Source organism: Mesoplodon bidens (assembly GCF_964165515.1).
Source record: "Mesoplodon bidens genome assembly, chromosome: 6".
NCBI classification, from domain to species: domain Eukaryota; kingdom Metazoa; phylum Chordata; class Mammalia; order Artiodactyla; family Ziphiidae; genus Mesoplodon; species Mesoplodon bidens.
This window is the reverse complement of record NC_138162.1, coordinates 59,821,739-59,846,094: the sequence shown is the minus strand read 5'-3', so window position 1 is coordinate 59,846,094 and position 24,356 is coordinate 59,821,739. Positions and strand designations below refer to the sequence as shown.

The following is a 24,356-nucleotide window of genomic DNA, read 5'->3' as shown; positions in this document are numbered from 1 at the left end:
AAAGAAATGAAGCTAGGAAAACTCCTTGCCAATATTTCTGTAACTATATCCAGAAGCAAGAATTACAATGGATTTCTCACCCCTTGGGTCAGGGACTAAGGGCTGTTTTTGCAGTGTTGTGGAAAACAAGCTCTGGCATATGTTTATTAAATATTTGGTGGTGGGCAGGAAGGAAAGGGGATGACAGGAAAAATGCAAGAATAAATCTTGTTTTTTTATCAGATCAATTCACTCTATGGGGCAATCTTTTTGTCCCATGTATTTTCATTCTTTTTAAAAAATATTTATTTTATTTATTTTGGCTGTGCGGGGTCTTCGTTTAGGCATGGAGGCTCTATTAGTTGCGGCATGTGGACTCTTAGTTGTGGCATGCACGTGGGATCTAGTTCCCCAACTAGGGATAGAACCCGGGCCCCCTGCGTTAGGAGCACGGAGTCTTACCCACTGGACCACCAGGGAAGTCCCTGTCCCATGTATTTTCATTCTTTAATAGCTATGTGACCTTGGACAACTTATTCACCCTCTCGGTTCCTTAGTTTGCCCATCTGTAAAATGGTGGTAATACCTTCCTCACAGAGTTCTTGTCGGGGATAAATGAACTGATACATGAAAAAAGTTAAACCTTTCTGGGTGCACAGTAGAGTCTCAGTGAGTTTTAGTTATCTTCATCATCCCTGACACCACATCATCACCTATCATTACCCATGTCCCTCTAACTTTACTCGTGTCACTCTCACTCCCAGCAATGCCTTCCTTTCCCCTCTCCCAAGTTGTGCTTTGGGTAGGCTCTCCATGAGGGTTCCAACCCAGACTGACCTTGCTACAAGGAGGAGATCGACGGCTGAGCTTGGTGCTGAGGTGCTGTGGATTGATTCAGATGATGGACAGCCTTGGGGAGGCGTACCAAGAACATACCTTCTGGGCTCAAGAACTTCAGATGGCAATTCTAACAAAAACTGGCACTGGGGTTCCAGCAGTTTCTTTCATGGGTGGAAGTTGAGAGTGGGATTTAATCCAGTCGAGGACATCATCCAGTAGGAAACCACACAGACCCCAGAAGCAGCAGAGAGAGAGCAGGGAGAGCTGTGGCTCAGATACAGCCTGGGCCCAATCCATTTCTTGTTCCTAACTGACTGGCTGGAAAGGTCACCAGGATGAAAATCCATGAGTTGTTTGTAGTTAGTTGATATCTGCAAAGAGATGCCCAAAATTATTCTCTAAAATTGTCGCTGCAAATCCTGGCAAAGGTTTCTTCAAAGTGCTCATCCTAAAATGCACTAGAAACTTTTTCATGTGAAGAGAAATCCCAGCCCTTGTGGTAGGTTCACTCATTTTGGGAATCATCAGATATTTCTAAGAGGGTCAAGCATCCCTTAACTTCTCATCATTTGTTCCCCAGGCTGCATTGCTAATGAGAAAGATTAAAGATCTATGGCTCTTCTTGGTGTCTAGTCTGCAAACTTCCGGGCAATGACTGTCTCCATCTACAGAACATACTACATTTTAGATTCTTGCCTCCAACTATTAAAATGATCAGAGAATTTAGTTAAAAAAAAAAAAAAGGATGATCTCATTGGCTCCAGTCTTCTCCGCTTTCTTTAAAGGCCTTGACCTCTTACCTGGACCTCTTTCTTTTAGTAGACAACGTATCCTGCCACTTTTCTCAGAAGTATTAACTGCTTCAATTTTCTCTCACCCTCAAAATGTGTCCAGACATTCGTATATATACTCCATATTCCCTTCTTTCTTAGCACAGAGTTCTGTTAGGACACTTAGTTTTAAGTCACAGAAATCCTATCCAAATTAAGTTAAGCAAAAATGCAACTTTACTATAAAGGTTCCAGGGTATCTTGGGAACATTTGGATGTAGCTAGATCCCTGGGCAGAGCTGGAGACAGGGACTTCTTTTCCATCTGGACTGTCTCTTATCTATACAGTTCTCTTTGGTACTGCTTCATCATTCTCTTATGCTGTGTACCAGTTCTGCCTACGTCTCCATCCATTGGAACAAGTTACCAATAGTGCCTCAGTTCAAATCTCTATTCCATCAGGCAGCCAGATGGAGCTGGAAAGCTCCATTCTGATTCCAAATTTCCATGGGTGCATTCTGATTAGCCAGCTTGAGCCAAGACCCACTCTTGGACCAATGAACTCTAGCCACGGAGTCAGGTCACAGTGTATTGCCACGGCTGTTCCTAAGGTAGCCATCTGAATGGAGGTGAGGGCAGTGGAATGTGGGCAGACCTCACTGAAGAGGCAGAAGGTCCCAGAAAAGGAGGGGATTCTGGGACAAAACAATACGTGTCTACTGCATGCTGTCCCTTCTCTCCAGGCAAATTGCATTCCACCTCTTTGCAGCTCCTTCAGGATCTGGTCTCATTGATCACCCTTTTTATTTTCTTTTACATTTTCAATCTGTTTCTCTACCTGGGCGTTAAAATTTGCTCAAGGCCCTCCTGTACTAGAGGACCATCCCATAACCCTTCTTCAAGCTCCTGCCCAATTGGGTACCATTTCTCTCTACCAAGTAAATTTCATCTACCCTTTACTCACATTTTACCCCAACCTGGCCTCCTCCCCCTTGACTCCTGCTGCTTCCATTTCCCCAAGGTGCTTCTTGGTGTTGGAAGGGCTGAAGACAAGGCAGAGAGAAGGAAGCATGAAGTGTATAGGCCACTGTGAGTAGGCGTGATGTCTCTGACGTGCCAGAGACCCCCTCCCAGCACATCTCAGTAGCCACAGAGCCTAGCCCCAAGGGGCACTCTGGACTGTGAGGTGTGACACTGACCAGTCCCTGACCTTTCGACCTTCCTAGTTCCAGAGAATCTGTGGCCACAGTACCACCTGGACCCCACCCAGGCTGCTGATAGCTTGTTTAACAAAGCCTCCCTTGGTGAAAGGGCCTTCTCATGCAGAGGCCTGAGAGGGTACCCTTCAGGCCACTTGCCATTCGCTTCCTCAGGTGAGGGTAATCTCTCTGCTAGGTCTGTGCCCTTGGGAATGAAGGGGACAGGGAACAACCACAGGTTTGACCGGAACTGCTGCTTTAAGGGTACCCACTGGTAAAGGCCCAACCCCCCAGCACTTGCTCTCCAAGCTGCCTTTCTAGTGCTCTCGGCTACATGGGTGCTTATGCGGACACCCCATTTAATGAAGCCCTTTGCTGGTTTAACTTTTTTCAAACTTTTTATTATGGTAAATTTTAAACACATACAAAGTAAAGAGACTAGTTTTACGTGTCTACCATCCAGGTTCAACCACTCAGGTTCAATAATAATCCATTTAAAGCCAGTGTTGTTCCATCTGTACCACCAAACCAACACCCTTCCCCATAATCTCAAAGCAAATCTCAGATATATTTTGTCTGTAAATATTTCAGTATGTATCTCTAAATAATAATGTCCTTTTTTTTGTTTTTGTTTTGTTTTGTTTTCTGGGTTTTGGTTTTGGTCCTGTTTATTAAGGTATAATTTACATGAAGTAAAATTTTCCTTTTTAAGGTACAGTTCTGAGGTTTTAGAAACTCATTCAGTCAGGTAATGACCACAATCAGTATACATATCCCTCTGCAGTGAACTCCCTCTCCCATCCTCAAGCAACCACAGATCTATTTTTATTCCTTAGGTTTACCTTTTCCAGAATGTCATAAAAATGGAATCATAAAGTATGTAGCCTTTTGAAGAATCATAATCATAATCATACCATTACCACACCTCCTCGGTCAGCATTAATTTCCCCAATATCAAATATCCAGTGTTCAGGGCTTCCCTGGTGGCGCAGTGGTTGAGAGTCCGCCTGCCGGTGCAGGGGACATGGGTTCGTGCACCGGTCTGGGAAGATCCCACATGCCGTGGAGCGGCTGGGCCCGTGAGCCATGGCCACTGAGCCTGCGCGTCCAGAGCCTGTGCTCCTCAACGGGAGAGGCCACAACAGTGAGAGGCCCGCGTACCGAAAAAAAAAAAAAAAAAAAAAAATCCAGTGTTCACATTTCCACAATTGCTATAAAAAACATTTGTTTATACTCTGATTAGGATCTAAACAAAGGATTGCAATTGGTTGTTATGTCTCTATAGAAAATCTATAGATTTCCTCCCCATTTTTTGTTTTAAGAAATGAGGTTGTTATGAAGGGTTTCCCTCAATCTGCATTTTATTGACTGCATCTGCGTGTTGTCATTTCTTCCATTCCCAAAGCCTTGTTTCTAAACTATGGCCCATGGACCAGCGGCATCTGCATCACCTGGGAGTTTGTTAGAAATGCAGAATATTGGACCCCACTCAAGACCGACTGAATCAGAATCTGCATTTTTAACATTTTTAACAAGATCTCCAGGTGATTCACCTCCTGTGAATTGGTAGTGAGAGCAAGAGTTTTGATCTGGTTTAGGTTCACTATTTTGGGGGGCAAGGCTGCTTTGTAGGTGGTGTTGCATCCTTGATTACTTCTTAACCCAGCATGCCTGCTCCTCGTCTGCCAGGACTTGTGCCTCCTTGTCACTCAGGCCTCTGAAAATGCAGGCACGACCAAGGATCTGCCCTCTGCCAACCTCCACTCTCTTTCCCTCCTGAGCCCCAGTGAGCTCACTTACCCCAGAACTCTCAGGTATCACCTTTATAGTCATGATCCACAAGTCTTTCTCTCTAATCCTGACCTGTCCTTGGTCTCCTGATTTGCCTTTCCAGTTGCTGAAAGAATATATCTTCCTAGATGTTCACCCTGCCCTTTAATTCAACACATCAAAGCCCAAATCATTATTTTCCCTCTTATCTTCCCTTTCGGGTTAGTAACCTAGCCATCTTCTGATCACTCAGGCTACACTGTTTGAAATTCTCTTCTATTTTCCACCCACTCTTTCATGTCCTGCCTCTAATCGGTAGTTAAGTTTTATTAATTCTCCTTCTGTATTTGTCAGGCTTCATTAGGTTATTCTGGGGTAAGAAACAATTCCCCTCAATTTCAGTGGTTGACAGCACAAAGTTATATTTTTTGCTCAAGTTATGAGTTGGCCGTGAGTCGACTCCAGCTCTGTTCTACTCTAGGTGTCTTCTTTCTGGGATCCAGGCTGAAGAGGCAGTCCCAACATGGGGTATGGCGAAGGGAAATGAGGAATGGCAGGACTACGAATCAGTTTCAAAGCATCTGCTTAGTCGTGGACAAATCAGTTCCATGCACATTTCATTTTCCATAGCCAATGACAAAGTCAAGTCCCATATCTGTGGGTTGGGAAAGTGCAGCAAGTATCTCAAATCCATAGTGCAATCTATCACAACTCCTATTTTATATCTCCATCACACTTCTTATTCAATTCCTTTACCCCTGCCTCAAACTTCACTTTTCTCAGCTTAGAATTCACTTCCTCGGGGAAACCTTTTCCCCGACACCCTCAGACAAGATCATATCCACTGCTCTCTGTTGTCATGGGACTTGTACTTTTTCATAGCATGTGGCACAACTGTAATGAATTATTTACGCAATATTTAATCTCTGACTTTCCCCCAAGTTCTGTGAGGGCAGAGACAGCATCTGCTTTGCTTACGATGTTATCCTTGGCACCTAGAAAACTGTCTAGGGCCCATCGCATATTCAGTAATTATGTAAAAGATGCAAAAGAATGAATGCATGTCTTAGTCATGCCCATATCATCCCACACCTGGATTACTGAGAAACATTATCAGTAGTTCTTTTTTTTTTATAAATTTATTTATTTATATTTATTTATTATTTTTGGCTGTGTTGGGTCTTCGTTGCTGTGCGCGGGCTTTCTCTAGTTGCGGCAGCGGGCACTGCTCTGTTGCAGTGAGCAGGCTTCTCATTGCGGTGGCTTCTCTTGTTGTGGAGCATGGGCTCTAGGGGCAGGGGCTTCAGTAGTTGTGGCTCCCAGGCTCTAGAGCACAGGCTCAGTAGTTGTGGCACACGGGCTTAGTTGCTCCTTGGCATGTGGGATCTTCCCAGACCAGGGCTCAAACCCGTGTCCCTTGCATTGGCAGGCGGATTCTTAACCACTGCACCACCAGGGAAGCCCCTTATCAGTAGATTTTGACATCTATTTTATTCTTCAGCCATCAAGGTTTCCTTCCTAAAGACCTACTCTTTTCACATCATCTATTAGTCGTTTCATTCAGCTTCTTCTTCTGCCACTTTTCCAGCTAAAACATAGTATTGAAGTTTCCTGAATTATTACACTTTCTCAGACCTCCATCCTTCTGCACATCCTATTCGTTCTAAAGAATTCACCCCCGCCCCCCTCGGTGCTCTGCCTGGTAAAATCCTATTCACCTTGTTCATCTCAGTCTGGAAGCTGCCTCCCCTGATGAGCCCCCCTTGACTCTCAGTGCAGACTTGGGGCCCCTACCGCTCTGCTTCCCTATTCTGTGTCTGCACCTCCATTTCAGCAATTGTCGCGTTGTATTCTAATGGTTTGTGTGCTTCTACTAGACTAAGCTCAACCAGGGCAAGAATGATATTTTTGTCTTCTATTACCCAGCACTTAATATAGAGCCTGGCACAAAGCAGGTGCTCAAAATTGCTGCTACACTGTTGCAAGCTACAGTTATTTAACAAAGGAACAGCTTCTCTATCCAAAAGCAGAGGTCAAAACACATGTTAACAACTTCCATGCACTTCAGGCATGGGCAAAGCCTCAGACTTCCTATCAGAATCAACATTCACCCAGTCCTAACATTGTTTGTGGTTTTCCAGCACAGATTAGAGAAAGGAGAGAGGCACTTCTAAAGAGAGGTCTAGTGACAACTGCAGAAAGTGGCCTCTGACGGCTGTCAGTAAACAACCAGAGAGCACCCACGGCAGCAAAGGTGGCTGCTTTCTTGGAGTGGGTGCACTAGTGTTTCCCTGGCAAGGTCCTGCTTCCTGCAGCCCTCCCCCATAATTCTGAGCCTGGAGACTTCTTAGATTAAAAAAAAAATCCAGGGCTTCTCTGGTGGCGCAGTGGTTGAGAATCTGCCTGCCAATGCAGGGGATGCGGGGTCGTGCCCTGGTCTGGGAAGATCCCACATGCCGCGGAGCAACTAGGCCCATGAGCCACAACTACTGAGCCTGCGCGTCTGGAGCCTGTGCTCCACAACAAGAGAGGCCGCGACAGTGAGAGGCCTGCGTACCGCGATGAAGAGTGGACCCCGCTCGCCGCAACTAGAGAAAGCCCTCGCACAGAAACGAAGAGCCAACACAGCCAAAAATAAATAAATAAATAAAATTAAAAACAACCAACCAAAAAAAAACTACTAAAAAAAAAAAAAACACCTTGGTAACTTTTTCTGTTTCCCTCCTAGCTGGAGAAGGGGGCCAGACTCTGGGCCCCAGTTTCCTGGTGACGAGCCTGATGAAAGGATGACTTCCTTCATTGGGCTCCTCTTTTCTTCCTCTTTTTCTTGGTAGCAGCAGCAGTCTTGGCTTGGATTTGGTTTTCCAGGAAAGCAAAGTGTATAGTCCAGAGTGAATTTTTGCTCCACCACACATTGGCTAAACTGGTGATTCTCATACATGAGAGTGGGTCAGAATCACCTGGAGGGCTTGTTAAGCCAGAGCTTGTTGGATTCCATCCTCAGAGTTTCTGATTCAATAGGTCTGGGGTATGGACCTAGAATTTTGCATTTCTAACAAGTTCCTAGGTGGTGTTGATGCTGCCAGTCTGGGGACCATACCTTGAGAGTCACTGGCCTAAATGATAAGCCTCAAGCATGACCAGTGATGGAAAACCTGTGGCCAAACAGAAAAATGCAGAAAATTTCATCTTTGATCATGCACTTCTTGCTTCATTTACACAAGTGTTTGCTTTTCTTTTCCCCCACAAGGCAGACTTTGTGACTTGATGGTTTCTACTTGTGGGACCAGTTGAACTGGATATTTATTATCAGATATTTACTTAGACCAAAAAAAAAAGTTATAAATTCTGTAAAAATAGAAGATGCTGGCATCCAGACTTCCCTGCAAGGGCAGTTCTCCAAAACTGCTCTCTCCTAGATCTCTATCACTGACTCACCTTTAGACCAAAAGCACCAGAAGCAAAGTTATCGTCAGAACTCAGCAGCACCTTGTTCTCTGCTGTCAGCCCCCCATCCTTACCCCAACTCTCCCCAAGCTCTTTTTACTCCAGATATCAGATTTTGTATTAAACCATTAATGGTAGTTGCTAAGGCAACATACTCTTAATATAAGTCCATTTCAAAATTAACATCATGGGGCTCCCCTGGTGATGCAGGGGTTAAGAATCCACCTGCCAGTGTAGGAGACATGCGTTCAAGCCCTAGTCCGGGAGTATCCCACATGCCGCGGAGCAACTAAGCCCGTGCATCACAACTACTGAGCCTGTGCTCTAGAGCCCGCGAGCCACAACTACTGAGCCTGTGTCCCACAACTACTGAAGCCTGCATGCCTAGAGCCCGTGCTCCGCAACAAGAGAAGCCACCGCAGTGAGAAGCCCGCGCACCACAACGAAGAGTAGCCCCCGCTCGCTGCAACTAGAGAAAGCCCACGTACAGCAATGAAGACCCAACTCAGCCAAAAATAAATAAATTAAATAAATAAATTTATATAAAAAAATTAACATCATGACCTATCATTAGGTAATTGACTAAGGTTATATTCATTGAAAAAATGTTAGGAATGGAGAGAGTGGATGAAAACATCAGAAAACTGTTAAAACGCTTCCAAGAAGACCGACACAGGCATATTTGGAGTAATGTAACTTGCATCCTTCATGCTGCTCACCAATGGCTTTTGGCTTGAGCACCGTCTCTCTGTTCAGTTTTAATTAGACGGAACCCAAGGGGTCAGCTTTGATTTTGAAACAGAACTGTCACTGACAGTAAGAGTTCCCGTGTAGGAGGAAAACTCCCTATCATTCTCTTAGCAGGACTTGAAGAATGAATAATATCCAGCAAATTCCAAATTTCATTGATGTTAAAACTCACACTGTTCTGCATTGTAACATCTCTGAATTTCAGGTTCATCTTACAATGAATGGCATTTTATAATCATGGTTGGTCAGGTGACAACTGAGATGTTTTGTCATTGCCTGAACACACACAAACTCAGTGGTTATTCCTGGTGGGAAGACTTGGCAACTGTAATCTCCATGTTTCCATCAACGAGTTGTATAAGGACCATCTGGAAAAGAAACATGCTGCCTGTTGTCTGAAAACCTTCTGTAGACACCTTCAGGTAAGATCAAGAATGTGCCAGCATTAAAAGGTGTACATGAGATGTTAGTGGCTTGAAAGCAAACAATAGTGAAGTACTCTTTAAAATGCTGCATCACCAGCACCTGGTAATTATGGACATCAACAATTTTGCGTCAAAAAATGATTCAGAAGAATAGAGATTCTGTGTGTGAAGAGACTATAGGAATTCCTTAATGAATTTATTTTGCTTATATTTTCCTTTTTGTGTGGGCACAAGAATGAGGTATAACGATGTATGTATACATCTAAAAAGCTCTCATTCAATAATTATTTTAAAATTCTAAATGATAAAAAATCTTTTACAAATGATTTAATTGGGAGTATCTTTCTTTTTAATAGCAGCTCTTAACATTTTTGATCTGAGGACTCTTAATGCTCAAAAATTAAGGAATATAAAGAACTTTTGTTTATGTAGTAATATCTATCTATATTTACCATATTAGAAATTTACACAGACTTATTTTTTATTGAAGTATAGTTGATTTACAATGTTGTGTGAGTTTCAGTTATACAGTAAAGTGATTTAGATATATATATTCTTTTCTCTTATAGATTATTACAATATATTGAGTATAGTTTCCTGTGCTATACAGTAAGTCCTTGTTGGTTATCTATTTTATATATAGTAGTGTGTATATGTTAATCTCAAACTCCTAATTTCCCTCTAATAATCCCTCTCCCCCCTTTCCCCTTTGGTAACCATAAGTTTGTTTTCTATGTCTGTAAGTCTATTTCTGTTTTGTAAATAAGTTTATTTGTATTTTTTTTTTTAGATTCCACATATAAGTGATGTCATACGATATTTGCTTTTCCCTATCTGGCTTCATTTAGCATGATAATCTCTAGGTGTATCCATGTTGCTGCAAATGGCATTATGTCATTCTTTTTTATGGCTGAGTAATATTCCATCGTGTATATACATCACATCTTCTTTATCCATTCATCTGTCGATGGACATTTAGGTTGCTTCCATGCCTTAGCTATTGTAAATAGTGCTGCTGTGGATGTTGGGGTGCATGTGTCTTTTATAGTTTTCTCTGGGTATATGCCCAGGAGTGGGATTGCTGGGTCATATGGTAGTTCTATTTTTAGTTTTTTAAGGAACTTCCATACTGTTCTCCATAGTGGCGGCACCAACTTACATTCCTTTTTCTCCACACCCTACACAGAGACTTTCAATACTGAAGAATACACAAGTACACGTTCCATTAGCTATCAGAGAGATAATGCCATCACACAACACAGCCTCTGAGAAACTTCAGTGTACACTGGTGAGAGAATGAGAGCAAAAATGGCAGATAATGTCATAGTGTTAATAGGAAATGAGCTTTGACTTGAAAGGGATCTCACACTCTGAGAGCCACTGGCATATGAAATGATGGTGTGTTTTACACCATCAGAATTAATGAATATGAACACATTTCCACCTAAAATATTAGAAGGAGTAAAACCTTAACATGGAGAACTATTGTTGGGCAGTTGGTGTAGCACTGTGAGACACTGAGAAATTAACTGATGTACTTTTCTTTTGTGTCTGTGGGAAATGTTTTCTTCCTCCCACTTCAGCGGCCAGCTCACACTGGGTATCCCGCAGATCTGGGTAATTCTGACCTTAAGAGAAGGTGACTGGGTCCTGAATTTCAGGACACAGTGGAACTGGCTGTTTAGGAAGAGGACAGGATAGGAGTTGGGACAAAGTTGAAAGGAGGAGTGTGGTCTGGTTCTGGGCAGAGAAAGCTCGATTTCCTGGAGACTAGGAGAGGAGTGGGCCTTGCAGTTTCTGCCAGTGATAGAGAGCTGGGAAGACAAGTGAGTGTCTGTGCAAGTACCTGTGGAAGAAGGACACTGGGGGCATAAGGCATTGGAACACCAGCCAGGGTCCAAGGGGACTGTCAAGCCAGAGAGAGGTCAGCCTCTGGGGAGGTTCTGGCCTTCTGGGTACCATGACGGCTGGAGCAAAGAGATCCTAGTGACAGTCACCTGACCAGGGCCTATTCTGCCACTGCCATCTTGACCTGGAATCCTAGAACTGCCCAAGGAAGAAGGACCAGAGCTATGACCAAAACCAAAATGACAGCCTTTCTCTTTCTTCAGGAATCGCTGGAACCAGATTAGCTTTGGTTTAGAAACTACAGAATAGTTACAGCAGCAAAAGCAAAGCAGTGATGAGCAGATCTGAGATCATCCTGAATTTTATTTCTAGCCCTGACACTTACTAGCTGGAATGGCATTGCTGATAGAACCCACTTTGCAGGATCCCCTCTGGGAGCACTAAATGAGTGACACACTCGGAAGCTCTTCAAACAGCGCCTGGCCCATAGTAAGTGCAATATACCTGTCATCATCTCTTGTACCTGGGATGTTCTGGAGGTGTCATACCAGCCACACTGCATCTCTTGGATAGCTGAAGTTTGACCCTACGTGTAAACGAAGACTACATTCTAATACTGGAGTCCACGGGACCGAGGGCAGGAAAGTATTCAAAACTGCAGAAGCGCTCTACCCAGGTGTGGGTGGTAGAGGCTGTGTGGGAGAGTCCTCGGCTCCACTGCAGACGCCAAGGTCTTCCTGCCTTAGCCCAACGCACCAAGCCGGAGGGACTGAGGGCTTTTCTCGGCCGTGAGTGCGTGCCACGTGCACTCGGAACATGTTCTCCGACATGCAGGCAAGTCCGAGCAAAGGCTGCCACGATTTCGTAGGGGCCGGGTCCTCCTGGGTTTCTTAATTTCTGGGTTTTCAATTTTTTGCCAGGGCGGGCTCTGGCGCTCTTTGCGCAACTGGGGTAGGGGGCGCCTGCAAGTCTGAGCCGCAAGGTGGGCGTGGGCAGGCCAATCAAGGCCTCTGCCACCTGCTGGCAACAGACGCGTCCAGGGATGAGGGAGGAGGAGACAGGTACTCTCCCCCCCACTCTCCCCTCCCCCACGCATCCCGCCTCCGGCGTGGGCGTGGCCGGGGCTCAAGGTCCCGCGGGCTCCCCCAGGGGGCGGAGCCGAGGGAGGGGTCTGCGAGCCAGTCACGTCTTACGCGACAGAGCGGAGCCCCGAGAGGCCGGCCCAGGAGGCGCCACATCCGGCGGCTGCCCGTGGTGCATAAAGCCGCCGCCGCTGCTGCCACCACCGCCGTTGGTTTCCAGCAGCAGCTCTGGCCTCCTCTCGGCTGCGGGAGCAGCTGCTCCAATGCCCCAGAGCGACCATGAGTTCCCCGCACTGGTGGGACCAGCTGCGGGCTGGCAGCTCGGAGGTGGACTGGTGCGAGGACAACTACACCATCGTGCCTGCCATTGCCGAGTTCTACAACACGGTGCGGAGTGCGGGAGTGGGGATGGCAGCCGGGCTCGCGGGAGGGGGCTGTCCCTAAGCGCCGCCGCGCCTGGAGCCTGGACCTGGGTCTGTGCGTACATCTGGGGCACTTTCGCTCCAGGGCCAGAGTCGACCCACGCCCCCTCCCCTGTGCGCCTTCCAGTTCTCCATCTGTCCTCCTCTCCTGTCCCTATCGCCGACATCTGGGCTCATCCTCCTCTAAGTCATTTCTTTCTGATGGCTCTATTGTCTTGTTTGGTCCTCACCTGTCCCGGAGCCAGTGCTCCGTGTCAGCCCATTCTTCCAGTTTGGGTCACTGGGGGCGGTGAACCCTCCAGGATTACTCCCTTCGTCCCTTAGGATGTCTGTGGAGTGACGCACTTGGGTCGCATTGTACGTTTTTGCCCTGAGCACCTGCTCTAGGAGTCCGGGGAAACGGGGAGACCTCCCGTCAGGTCTCTGAGGTAGGGCCCACTCCGAAGGTTGGCCCCGCCCCAAGCGTACACCAATAATAGGTCGAGTTACTCTGGGCTAGAATCAAGTTAATTGCTAAGAGTTCTTATTTCCTTGCCTTTAGTACGGAGTTTCACACCAGCCCCGAGTTCAGCTCCCCCAGGCCTGTGCATTCTTCAGTTATTAAGCCTGGGAAGTGAAAGGGAAATTTGGGAGGGATCGTGTGCGTGTTTTCTGGACTTGCCTAGGTCTCTAGACGTGGGCAAGACGAAACTTCCCCACTGCAGAATCCTGTGTGCTTTTAGTCTTTGTGGGAGAGAAAGCCAGCAGTTGGGAAGGATATGCCTCTTCTTTTTGCTATGCCCATGCCTCAGGATTCTGGTACCAAAATGTGAGGCTTTGCATGGTCATTTCTGTGGCTTTTCATTTCACTGCTCTAACATGGAAAACAGGAACTCCCGGCTTAAAGGTCGCTGTGAATTTGAGATTGTTCTTTAGGATTTCCCCCTTTGATTTGCTGTAGAGAATGTCGTTGGCTTGAGTCAAATACTCCTTGCCTGGAAGGATCTCCCATGAGCTAGTTCCTCTCCTATTCATTGATGAGCAAACTGAGCTCTCCAGAGGGGAGCTGCTCTGCGCACATTTCTGGCATGGCTGGGGCCACAATCCAGAGCCTGCACTCTCCCTCCCCTCAGTGCTGAAATCCATTGTTGCCCTCCCAGCAAACGTTCCTCCTTTTTTCATGACTGGATTAATTCCTCAAGGAAACCTGGCCCTCTGCTGTCCCTAGTTGCTGTGACAGATGCAGTCAGTGAAGGTGGCCACCCTTCACCTATTGTACAACCTGTTTCAAAGCAAAGCATGCTATCAGGTGTGGACAGGTGCCTTCAGAGGATGAACTGGAGCAGGGCTGGGTGCTTTCAACGGCAGTAACTCAGTTTCTCCACTTGTAAGTGGAGAGTACTACTAAGGATTTCACCAGAGTTAATGAAGAAATGACAGCTTGGGGACAGGTTCTCACACACCCAGCAAGGTAATTATCTGTGGAGTCTGAGGCCAGCTGAGTCAGGCCTGGTTATTTGGCCAAAAATGTTAGTGTATAGCTGCTCTGGGTCTGCCTTGAAAAGCCCCAGAGTGTTGTATGATGGGGAGACCTTATTTTGTCTTAACTTTTAATCTAGTCCCATTGGAGGTGTTTCGTAGTGAGTGCCAAAGTCTTTTAGAAATGAGCTGTTGATCTTCAGCTGCAGTGTCTGTGGCTGATTAGCTCTGCTGGTCTCCCTGGCAAACCTAATTCTTTGGAATACTTGTAAACCGCAGAATTTGCTTTAGCAAAGTGGAGAGATTGAGGGTCTCAGAGAAGTAGTTGGCCCTCAAACTTTGTAGAGTGTCGATCCAAAGAGTTTACCAAAAAAACGTTTCCACCTCTTCTTCTCATGTCCTAGTTATTTTCTGATCCTCATCATAGGACAAACCCTTGCTTATCTTACGCCTGTATTAAGGAAGACATCGAGCTATTACTTGGTGACAAACATCTCATTAAATCCTCATAGCAAGGCAGCAGGCCTCATTATCCACTTTACAAGAAAATAATAATCATTACTCATTTTGAGAAAAAATTTGAAGGAATTAAGATGTAAAATCAGGAGAAGACTGGGAGGGGGATCTAGAACCTTCTTAATGGAGCTTGGCAGTAGCACATCACTACTGCAACTTCAGTTACTCCTGGCTACCACTAGTTGTTCGCTGTGTGTTGAAGCTCTGCTGGGCACTCTACAGTCACCCTCAGCAGTGGTTGCTATTTATTACATCCTCTTCGTAAAGGGGGAAACTGGGGTCTAGAAAGATTTTGCAACTTGCTAAGGTCAAGAAAATGGCAGAACTAGAGTCAGAACTTGGACGATCCATTTGATCCTGCTCTTGAAGATGCAAATGCCGTTGTAGCTACTTTAGATTTATTTATTTAGCATGGTACAGTTATTTATTGTTCAGTCGTTCTTTAACTTAAAACTCCTGCATTGGGACCATTTGATCTCTAGGCTAATCATGGTGTTTGATATGGGGAAAAAAAGTTTTGTTTAAAGTAGTGTTTTTTTTTTTTTTTTTGGCCGAGCTGTGTGGCATGCGGGATCTTGGTTCCCCAACCAGGGATTGAACCTGGGCCCCCTGCAATGGAAGTGCAGTCTTAACCACTGGACCACCAGGGAAGTCCCTTAAAGTAGTTTTTTGCTATTGTTGTTTATTATTACAGTAACAACATGATCATGGTAAAAAAAAATAAATAAAAGTAGGCAAGTTATAAAACGAAAAATACCCTTCTGTGTCTTTTCAGACATTTTATAAGCATGCAAAAAACACGTGTATTTGTGTAAACATAAAAGATATGTGTGCAACGTGTATATACACACCACAACCCAATTGAGATCATACTACAGAAACTCTTCTGCACCTTGGTTTTTTCCCCCAATTTGTCTTGGAGATAATCCCATATCAGATCATATAGAATTATCTTCCTCTTCACAATGTCTATACAGTATTCCATTTAATGGATTGACCATAACTTATTAAACCAGTCAATTCATTATTGGTGGACATTTAAGGCAGTTTCTGTTTATTGTTTTCATTTTGGTTTCTGAACAGTGATGCAGTGAATATCCTCAAATAGGCATCTGGATGTACTTCTCCAAGTACTAATTCTAGATAGGAAATTGCTGTGTGGAGGGGAGTATTTACTTCGAAGGCTGATAATTGTTGCTTAATGGTCCACCAGAGAGAGTACTCTGATCTGTGTTCCCACTGGCTATGTTTGAGAGTACAGAGCATTTTGCTTTTGCTCCCTGAAAATCTCCATTGCCTCAAATTTTGCCATTGTCCTTTGCATCAGCCAAGCCCAAATATCTCTTTCAAGAACACATCATGCCCTTACACAGTCTTTTGCTTTTGCACTGTTTCTTCTAAATACAGTTGTATTGAATTGAGTTCCGTTTTAAGTTTTAAGGCCCAGTCACACTAAAGAGAAAGACTCCAGACCTAGCAGATTTGGAGAAAAGGGGGGTATGCCTGCCTTTTGATCACCGAGCTTGGCCTTTGGGAATTCTGTTGGGGACTCAAGGGGGCAGAAGGAAATCATCTGGTGCTGGAAAAAAGTCTTGAAGCAAAATATATGCCTAAAATCAGTCCATGATCTGTCACCTCTCCTAATCCGCTCTGCCCCCAATCGTCAAGATAAGTAGAGTTCTCTTTATATGCCAAAGCCCACATCCCACTATCTGTAGGGCAGAGTTATCCATCAGTCAATCTATCAGGCTCTCCATCCACCCACCCACCCACCCACCCACCCACCCATCCACCCACCCATTTGCTGGGCAACTGTGTGCCTATCACAGAGACCAGACCTGCAAACAGTCATCTGGGTGGTGAGGACCATAGGAGAGGTATGTACAAGTCACTGAGGTGTTATTAGTACTCTGCTGGGGGTTGGTGTACTGTGGAGGTGGGGTGGGGAATTTTGCAGGAAGGCTTCTGAGTCGGGTGACCAACTTGTCCTGGTTTGCCTGGGACTTGCCCATTTTTAAAACTGAAAGTCCCATGTCCTGGAAACCCTCCTCAGTGCCAGGCATACCAGGACAGTTGGCCATTCCAGAGGCAGAAAGGGAGCAATGGAATGGATAGTTAGGAATCTGCGTACGATTAAGATACATAGACAGTCTACTCAGCCAGGGTAATGCCCCTAGCTGTTTATGAACTTGCTCTTCAGAAAAACTTACAGCCTGTTGCTTTGTCAGTGTTTACCCTCTGTCTGGGAAAGTGCACAATCACATGCGTCAGGATGAGATTGCAGTGTGTTCCTGAGATTATTTTGGTACAAATGGCTGGTAGGAATTCATAGAATGAGGAAATTTCTAAGGAAATAATAAATTTTAAAATTGTGGTTTCCTTTTGATTAAAAAAAAAAATCTGTTCTGCAGGCATTGAACAAACCAATTCTCCAAAGGATAATCCAACAATAGGCTTTAAAAAATACCCCTTGGCTGAACTATTCAACTTTAGTGAGCCACACAACTTTGAGGGGAAGTTTCATTTCTCAGTAGACATGGAGCCATTGAATCTGTCTTTCAACAAATGAATCTGTCTTTTACCAATGACTTGTTTGCTTTTCCGTATTTCTTTAGGAGTTCCTTCCTCTTTTTGTCTTGGGGAGCGTCTCCCTCTTATTTGGTCTTTTCCTTTTCATAGATTGATGTCTTTTTTTTTTTTAATTGAAAAAAAAATTATGGCCATACCACGTGGCATGCAGGATCTTAGTTCCCTGATCAGGGATCAAACTCGCCCTCCCTGCACTGGAAGGGCGAAGTCTTAACCACTGGACCGCCAGGGAAGTCCCCATAGATTGATGTCTTTAAAAAGCATGGTGGAGACCAGCAGGCACTGGTAGATGGGCTGTGCAGAAGCAATAATGTGATTTCAGTGTTATTTAGGACTGTTAAAATGATGCTTCTAAATTGAACTCCCTAATGTGGGCATTAAAAATATTTGAGGTATCATAATTTTACTGCAGGTGTAATAAATGACCTCACGTTTTTGTGACTAGTGTGTAAATACATTTAAAGGTTATTGTGTACATTGCTAGTGGTAACATAGATTGAAAAAGCCTTTTAAGGAGCAGCTTGGCCATAGATAGTTGCACCTGGCTGAAGCAAAGGAGATTGAGAGAACTTGAGGCAATAAACATATACAGTTGGACCTCTGTATCCATGGTTCTGTATCTGTGGATTCAATCAATTGTGGATTTGAAAAAAAAATTCCAGAAAGTTCCAGAAAGCAAAAGTTGAATTGCTGTACATTGGCAACTATTTACATAGTGTTTACATTGTATTTACAGCTTCAATTTTTTTTGTTTATTTTTATTTGGTTGCGCCAGGTCTTAGTTGCAGCAGGTGGGCTCCTTAGTTGTGGCAGGTGGGCTCCTTAGTTGCGGCTCGCCAGCTCCTTAGTTGTGGCATGCATGTGGGATCTAGTTCCCTGACCAGGGATCAAACCCGGGCCCCTTGCATTGAGAGCGTGGAGTCTTAACCACTGCACCACCAGGGAAGTCCCTGTATTTACAACTATTTACATAGCATTTACACTGTATTAGGTATTATACATAATCTAGAGATGATTTAAAGTATACAGGAGGATGTGTGTATGTTATATGCAAATATTATGCCATTTTATATAAAGAGACCTGAGCATCCAGGTGAGTTTGGTATCTGAGGGGGTCCTGGAACCAATCCCCCACAGATAGAGGGATGACTGTACTGGGGGAAAAAGCTGTGTTATATTTATTCCCTGGCATTGTAGGTGAGGCTGCAAATTGGTGCGCCTCCCACTGGGGAATGGCTCAATAAACTACTGCTGTCTGCAGCACTTACAGCAAGTGTGATAAAGCTCTGTGAGCTAAGATGAAAAATTTTGCGAGGCATGTTGTCGAATGAGAAGAGGAAGTTGCAGAATGATAATGTTGTAATATATGATATATATGTATTCACATAAATGCAAAGAAATTGAAGATTGTGAATCTGAGCATAGGGGATATCTCCAGGGAGGAGGATAGAAAGGAAGACTTTAGTTTTGTAATGTATTCTCTTTCTTACACGGAGAACACATTCATGTACGTGAAAGGAGAAAGTTACTTATAGTATAACAATTCCATATTTCTCCCTCTTCTCCCCGTCACCTCCTTTTATTCCTCCTACTTCTGTGTTTAACAAAAAGGAGAGCCGTGTTTAAATCACATAAAGGTCACAGGTGCACAGTGTGTGATGCAATTCAGAATTTTTAGATGCCCATTGAGGCATGAAGCCAAGGAGGTCAGAATGTGGTTGGGTGGGTTGGAGGTGAAAAAACATCAGCTTGGGGCAGTGGAAGGAGTGGCTGGATGCTGGCCTCAGCTCTGTGGGTGACTGCCTCTCTGACTTTGGCCAGCCTGGGAGCCTTTCTGGGCCCTTAATTATATCCCCTTGTAAAGCAAATGATCTTTAAGATCTCTCATTTTAACTCTTAAAGATCTCTGATTTTTTTCTTTAAGATCTCTGATTCTTTAAATGATTCCAAGGAAAGTTAAAGCCTGTGATAATACATAGACCCTTGTCCTGATTCTTCCTTCTCTGCTTCTTAGTAAATAAATGAGAGTTGGCTATATTTCCAAGTCTGGAGACTGCATACCACCTGGGACAGCTGAGGCCACTTATCCAGACTCTCGCCCAGGGTCACCAGTAGCTCAGAGGGCTCCTAGCGGGGAAAGAGGAAAAGGTCCCCACCAGAATGGGCCAACTAGAACAAGGTACCCCCTTCTCCAGAAGGATGCAGCCCCACGAGGGATTTCAGTCTTGAACTTTAACCAAAGGCAGCAGCCTTGCGTCTATCGCACCCCTGACCAAAGGTCTTGTCCTCTCTTTATTTCTCTCCCACTCTGTCCTTCTCCCCTTTCTAAAGACTGTCATTCCCATCCCCTCTTGTTCCCAGATGGTGACAGAGGCATGCGTTAGCTACTGTTGTTGCCAATTCCTACCTGTACTACACCTCAAGTTCTGGAGTTTGTGATGCATTTTGTTTAGTTTTGATTTCCTTGGTCTGGACACGGGTTCGAGCCCTGGTCCGGGAAGATCCCACATGCTGCGGAGCAACTAAGCCCATGCACCACAACTACTGAGCCTGGGCGCCTAGAGCCCGTGCTCTGCAACAGGAGAAGCCACCACAATGAGAAGCCCGCGCACCACAAAGAAGAGTAGCCCCCGCTCGTGGCAACTAGAGAAAGCCTGTGCACAGCAGCGAAGACCCAACACAGCCAAAAAAAAAAAAAAAAAAGAAAGAGGCAGGAAGGAGCCCCCTAAAGGGTTATTAAAGAAGTTGTGAGTTTTCCTGGTTGTGCAATTTTTTTTTGGTTAAAAAAAGATGTATGGCCTCATTCATCTCCATTTGCAAAGGACATACTGGGAACAAGCTGCTTTACTTTTTGCCCTTTTACTTAATATTCATCTTTTCGTTTTACATTTTCTCCCCCCAGATCAGCAACGTCTTGTTTTTCATTTTACCGCCCATCTGCATGTGCTTGTTTCGTCAATATGCAACATGCTTCAACAGTGGCATCTACTTAATATGGACTCTGTTAGTTGTAGTGGGTAAGTGGATTCGTTTGCAAGCATGGGCTGAAAGGGAGGAAATGGAATTCTGTACACTCCCTGACCCCTTTGAACATTATGCTTTGTAAACCAAAGTCATTCTGACGTCTTAGCAAACTTTTATGTTGTTTGCTAGATGCCAAAAGGAGGACTCTTTTGGGCTTGATAACAAGGTTGACCATAGTTATCACAATTGCGTTTGAGAATTCACTTATGTAATAGCTATTGGTGTTGTGCCAGTGCAGTTTTCTGTGAACTTCTGAAGAAAGTCATGTGAAACAATTGAAGTCTGATGAAACTGTGGTTTCTAATGGACTAAAAGAAAAAAAAGAAAACAAATGAAGGATCAAATGTTTGATTCTTCATTATTCTGGGAAATACTTGTATAATTTTCATTTCCTTCCACAGGCAGATTGGGAATTCTTAACAGTGAGAGAATGTTGACTTTTATTTACTGCCTGTTCCCATGAACAGGTGGATGAAGACAGAGTGTGTTTGTGCAGTTATTAAAGATCTGTGGGAGGGAGGGAGACGCAAGAGGGAAGAGATATGGGAACATATGTATATGTATAACTGATTCACTTTGTTATGAAGCAGAAACTAACACACCATTGTAAAGCAAGTATACTCCAATAAAGATGTTAAAAAAAAAAAAAGATCTGATGTGCTGGTGTTTGGGGCCTTCTTCAAATCCTCTTTCTAGACTTGAAGTCTGCATGCCTAGGTGGTGTGAGTTTCTTCCTTCAGTTTCTTTTCTCAGAGAGATAGAGTGACCTGGTCATTGCTGTTTGTGAAAGGGCTATCCTTAAGCAGTGTATTGAGTTTGTGAGTCTGTTCTTCTATGTGACCTTTTTTTTTTTTTGGTTGTAATTGATTCTAGGAATTGGATCCGTCTACTTCCATGCAACCCTTAGTTTCCTGGGTCAGATGCTTGATGAACTTGCAATCCTTTGGGTTCTGATGTGTGCTCTGGCCATGTGGTTCCCCAGAAGGTATCTACCAAAGATCTTTCGGAATGACAGGTAAGCTTGTACTAAATTTTTGCATTTACTACTAGGTGCGGTACCCAATATAACGACGTATTGGGTTGCCCAAAAAGTTCGTTCGGGTTTTTCCATCTTACGGAAAATCCCGAACGAGCTTTTTGGCCAACCCAATATATATCAAGAAAAATCACTCACACACGAAAAAAGGGCTTCCTTGGTGGTGCAGTGGCTAAGAATACACCTGCCAATGCAGGGGACACAGGCTTGAGCCCTGGTCCAGGCAGATCCCACATGCCATGGAGCAGCTAAGCCTGTGCACCACAGCTACTGAGCCTGCACTCTAGAGCCCGTGAGCCACAACTACTGAAGCCCGCGCACCCAGAGACGTGCTCCACAACAAGAGAAGCCACTGCAATGAGAAGCCCGTGCACCGCAACGAAGAGTAGCCCCCGCTCACCGCAACTAAAAGCCTGCACGCAGCAACAAAGACCCAATGCAGCCGAAAATAAAATAAATTAGAAAAAAAAGAGAAAAATCACACCCTATTGAGTCTTAACCTAGTGATGAGCTTATCATATACTTATACTTATTATTTTTTTTTTTTGCGGTACGCGGGCCTCTCACTGTTGTGGCCTCTCCCGTTGCGGAGCACAGGCTCCAGATGCGCAGGCTCAGCGGCCATGGCTCACGGGCCCAGCTGCTCCGCGGCATGTGCGATCTTCCTGGACCGGGGCACGAACCCGCGTCCCCTGCATCGGCAGGCGGACTCTCAACCACTGCGCCACCAGGGAAGCCCTCATATACTTATTTAATATCCACTGATTATACTGTCAGACCAAAAACAAACTGCCAGATAAAAAAGGTAATTTTAATATGCTTGGGGAAGAAGTTATCTGACATTAGGACAAAAAGTCAAATATCCCCCTTATTGGTACTAGCAAAACTAGAAGGATTTTCAGGGGAGGAGAAAAGACTGAATGGTAGTTCAAAGACCTTTGATTTCCTGCTATAATATTTCCTGAGTCCCACCCAACTCCACTAGTTTTAAATGTTCACAGTAGAATCCACACTGAGGAACTGGTTCTTGGAGCTATAGATAATATTCAAATTGTGTCAGTATTGCTTCTGATGAGAGCTACACACCAAAACGCGTGCACGCACACACACACACACACACACACACACACACACACCCCACCCACCCCCCTTCAAGCTGGAAATCCAGTATTTCAGGAAGGGATGCATTTTAATATCCATTGTGTTATTCTTTTTTTTTGCTGTACGTGGGCCTCTCACTGTTGTGGCCTCTCCCATTGTGGAGCACAGGCTCCGGACGTGCAGGCCCAGCAGCCATGGCCCACGAGCCCAGCCGCTTCGCGGCACATGGGATACTCCCGGACCGGGGCACGAACCCGTGTCCCCTGCATCGGCAGGCGGACTCTCAACCACTGCGCCACCAGGGAAGCCCCACTGTGTTATTCTTATATGGTTATTTATCAAGTAACTATTTTTTGGACTTACTATTTACCATGAACTATTTACTATGAAGTTTTCTAGGCACTAGGTTATAAAATGTCTCTGCCCTTGATGAGCTTACACTGAAGTTGGAGAGATTATGAATCAACAAACAAACACATAAATAATATTATGTTAGAGTGTGATAGTGCTATGATGAAAAATGAAGCTGGTAAGGGGGTAGTGGTGACTTGGGGTGCTGATTTAGAGTTTGGTCAGAGAAGGTCTTTCTGAGGCACTCTTCTTAATATCTGAAGTAACAGAAGAGTCAGCATCATAAAGATGAGAAATTCTCCCAGAGCTCATTACTCATATGTTTCTCTGTACACACTGTTTAGTTAAAATATATATATACATATAGAGAGAGAGAGATAGATAAGCATTCCAGAAATATGGATTCAATCAAGCAAGCTGTGTGTGCCCATGGAAGAGCTATATCAGGAAAATAAAAGAGTTCATTATAGTTTTCCTGGTACCCTGAGTGGGAATAGGAGCAATGCAGCTATTAGAGATGCAGGCTGTTCTGTATGGTTAGAGGTGGAGGAGTGTCAGTGAAACATGCTGGCTGCAAAAAGCACATTGTAGAACTGTGTGTGTAACACCCTAATTTTAGAATGAATGAAGACTCTTTTTGAGTATATGTCTTTGTATATGCACAAACATGCCTGAGAGGATGAGGACAGCAACTACTACCATTGGCTATTCTTAGGAATTGGGGTGGAGAGAGAACTTTCACTTTTACCTTTAATCTGTACTGTTTTACAATTTTTTTTAAAACAAGCATATGTTAATTTTTAATCCTAAAAAATGCATTATTAAATGAGGTAGGGAGAAAACATTATTTATTGGCCACACCGCATGGCTTGCAGGATCTTAGTTCCCTGACCAGGGATTGAACCTGGGCCCCGGCAGTGAAAGCACTGAGTCCTAACCACTGGACTGCCAGGGAATCCCAAGAAAACATACTTTAAATGGATTAGCTGTACAATCTTCATCCTGGGCAGCAGGATTTGAATTAAATAGTATTATCTCTAAATAACCATTGAGCAGATAGAAGTATCCTCAAGAGGTTATTTATCAAAAAATGAGAGAGAGCAGCTGTTTACAAGTAGAAGCGAAAAGGAGGGTGTTCCTGGTCTTAGATGAAATATGTTCTCCATCGTGCTGAGACCTTCTCCAGAATAGAAACCGGAAATAGCCTAAGCCAACCTGCTGTGTTTCAGTTGTGTGTCTTGTTTCCTTGTTCAGCTTCAGGAGAATGACTGGGGGGTAATCAGAAAGCCCTGGGAGGTAGGGCAGGGGTGAGGGCAGGGGTGGAGGTAGGTGCCACTCGGGCAGGGGCACGAAGTGGCTTGGCCAGTGGGGACTTTTTGCCTCTGCCTGAGAGACACACCCCTTACCTTTTGGCCTTTTCTGTGGTCTCAGAAGGTGCCCACCAGTCACCTCCATGCTTTCCCTGAGCACACGTGCATTAGGTTGAGAGCTGAGGAACCATTTTGCTCTTAGATCTGATTGTTCAAGTCCTGGGATCTGAGTGAGAAGCTGACAAAATGGGAATAAGGGTTTTGTTTGTTTGTGGTGCTCTGGAGGCCTGGATTTGAAATTCCACTGGACAGTTTTTAATGTGTTCACAATAGAGAATCTTTTTCTTTTCTTGTCTCTTGGTGGGTGCAGGAGAGAAGAAAATGGGGCAGTGCTGTAGTAATGAAAACTTACCGACTTTAATAATGAAACACATTTTGA

The 24,356-nt window shown here is 44.6% G+C and overlaps 1 protein-coding gene across 4 annotated transcripts in view; it reads left to right on the top strand.

Moving 5' to 3' along the window:
* The window catches only part of ACER2 (alkaline ceramidase 2), a 51,135-nt gene that overhangs the window by 7,773 nt on the left and 19,006 nt on the right, over positions 1–24,356 (top strand). The window contains exons 2-5 of one of the 4 annotated variants that reach the window (XM_081237453.1): positions 8,961–9,177; positions 11,292–11,517; positions 19,998–20,112; positions 20,993–21,134. In XM_081237453.1, the coding sequence (XP_081093579.1) occupies positions 11,473–11,517; positions 19,998–20,112; positions 20,993–21,134 (302 nt within the window). In that variant the 5' untranslated portion in view covers positions 8,961–9,177; positions 11,292–11,472. Of the gene's footprint in view, positions 1–8,960; positions 9,178–11,291; positions 11,518–12,276; positions 12,498–19,456; positions 20,113–20,992; positions 21,135–24,356 lie in introns of those variants that run through there. The other 3 variants (XM_081237454.1, XM_081237452.1, XM_081237451.1) reach the window with 3 other exon arrangements.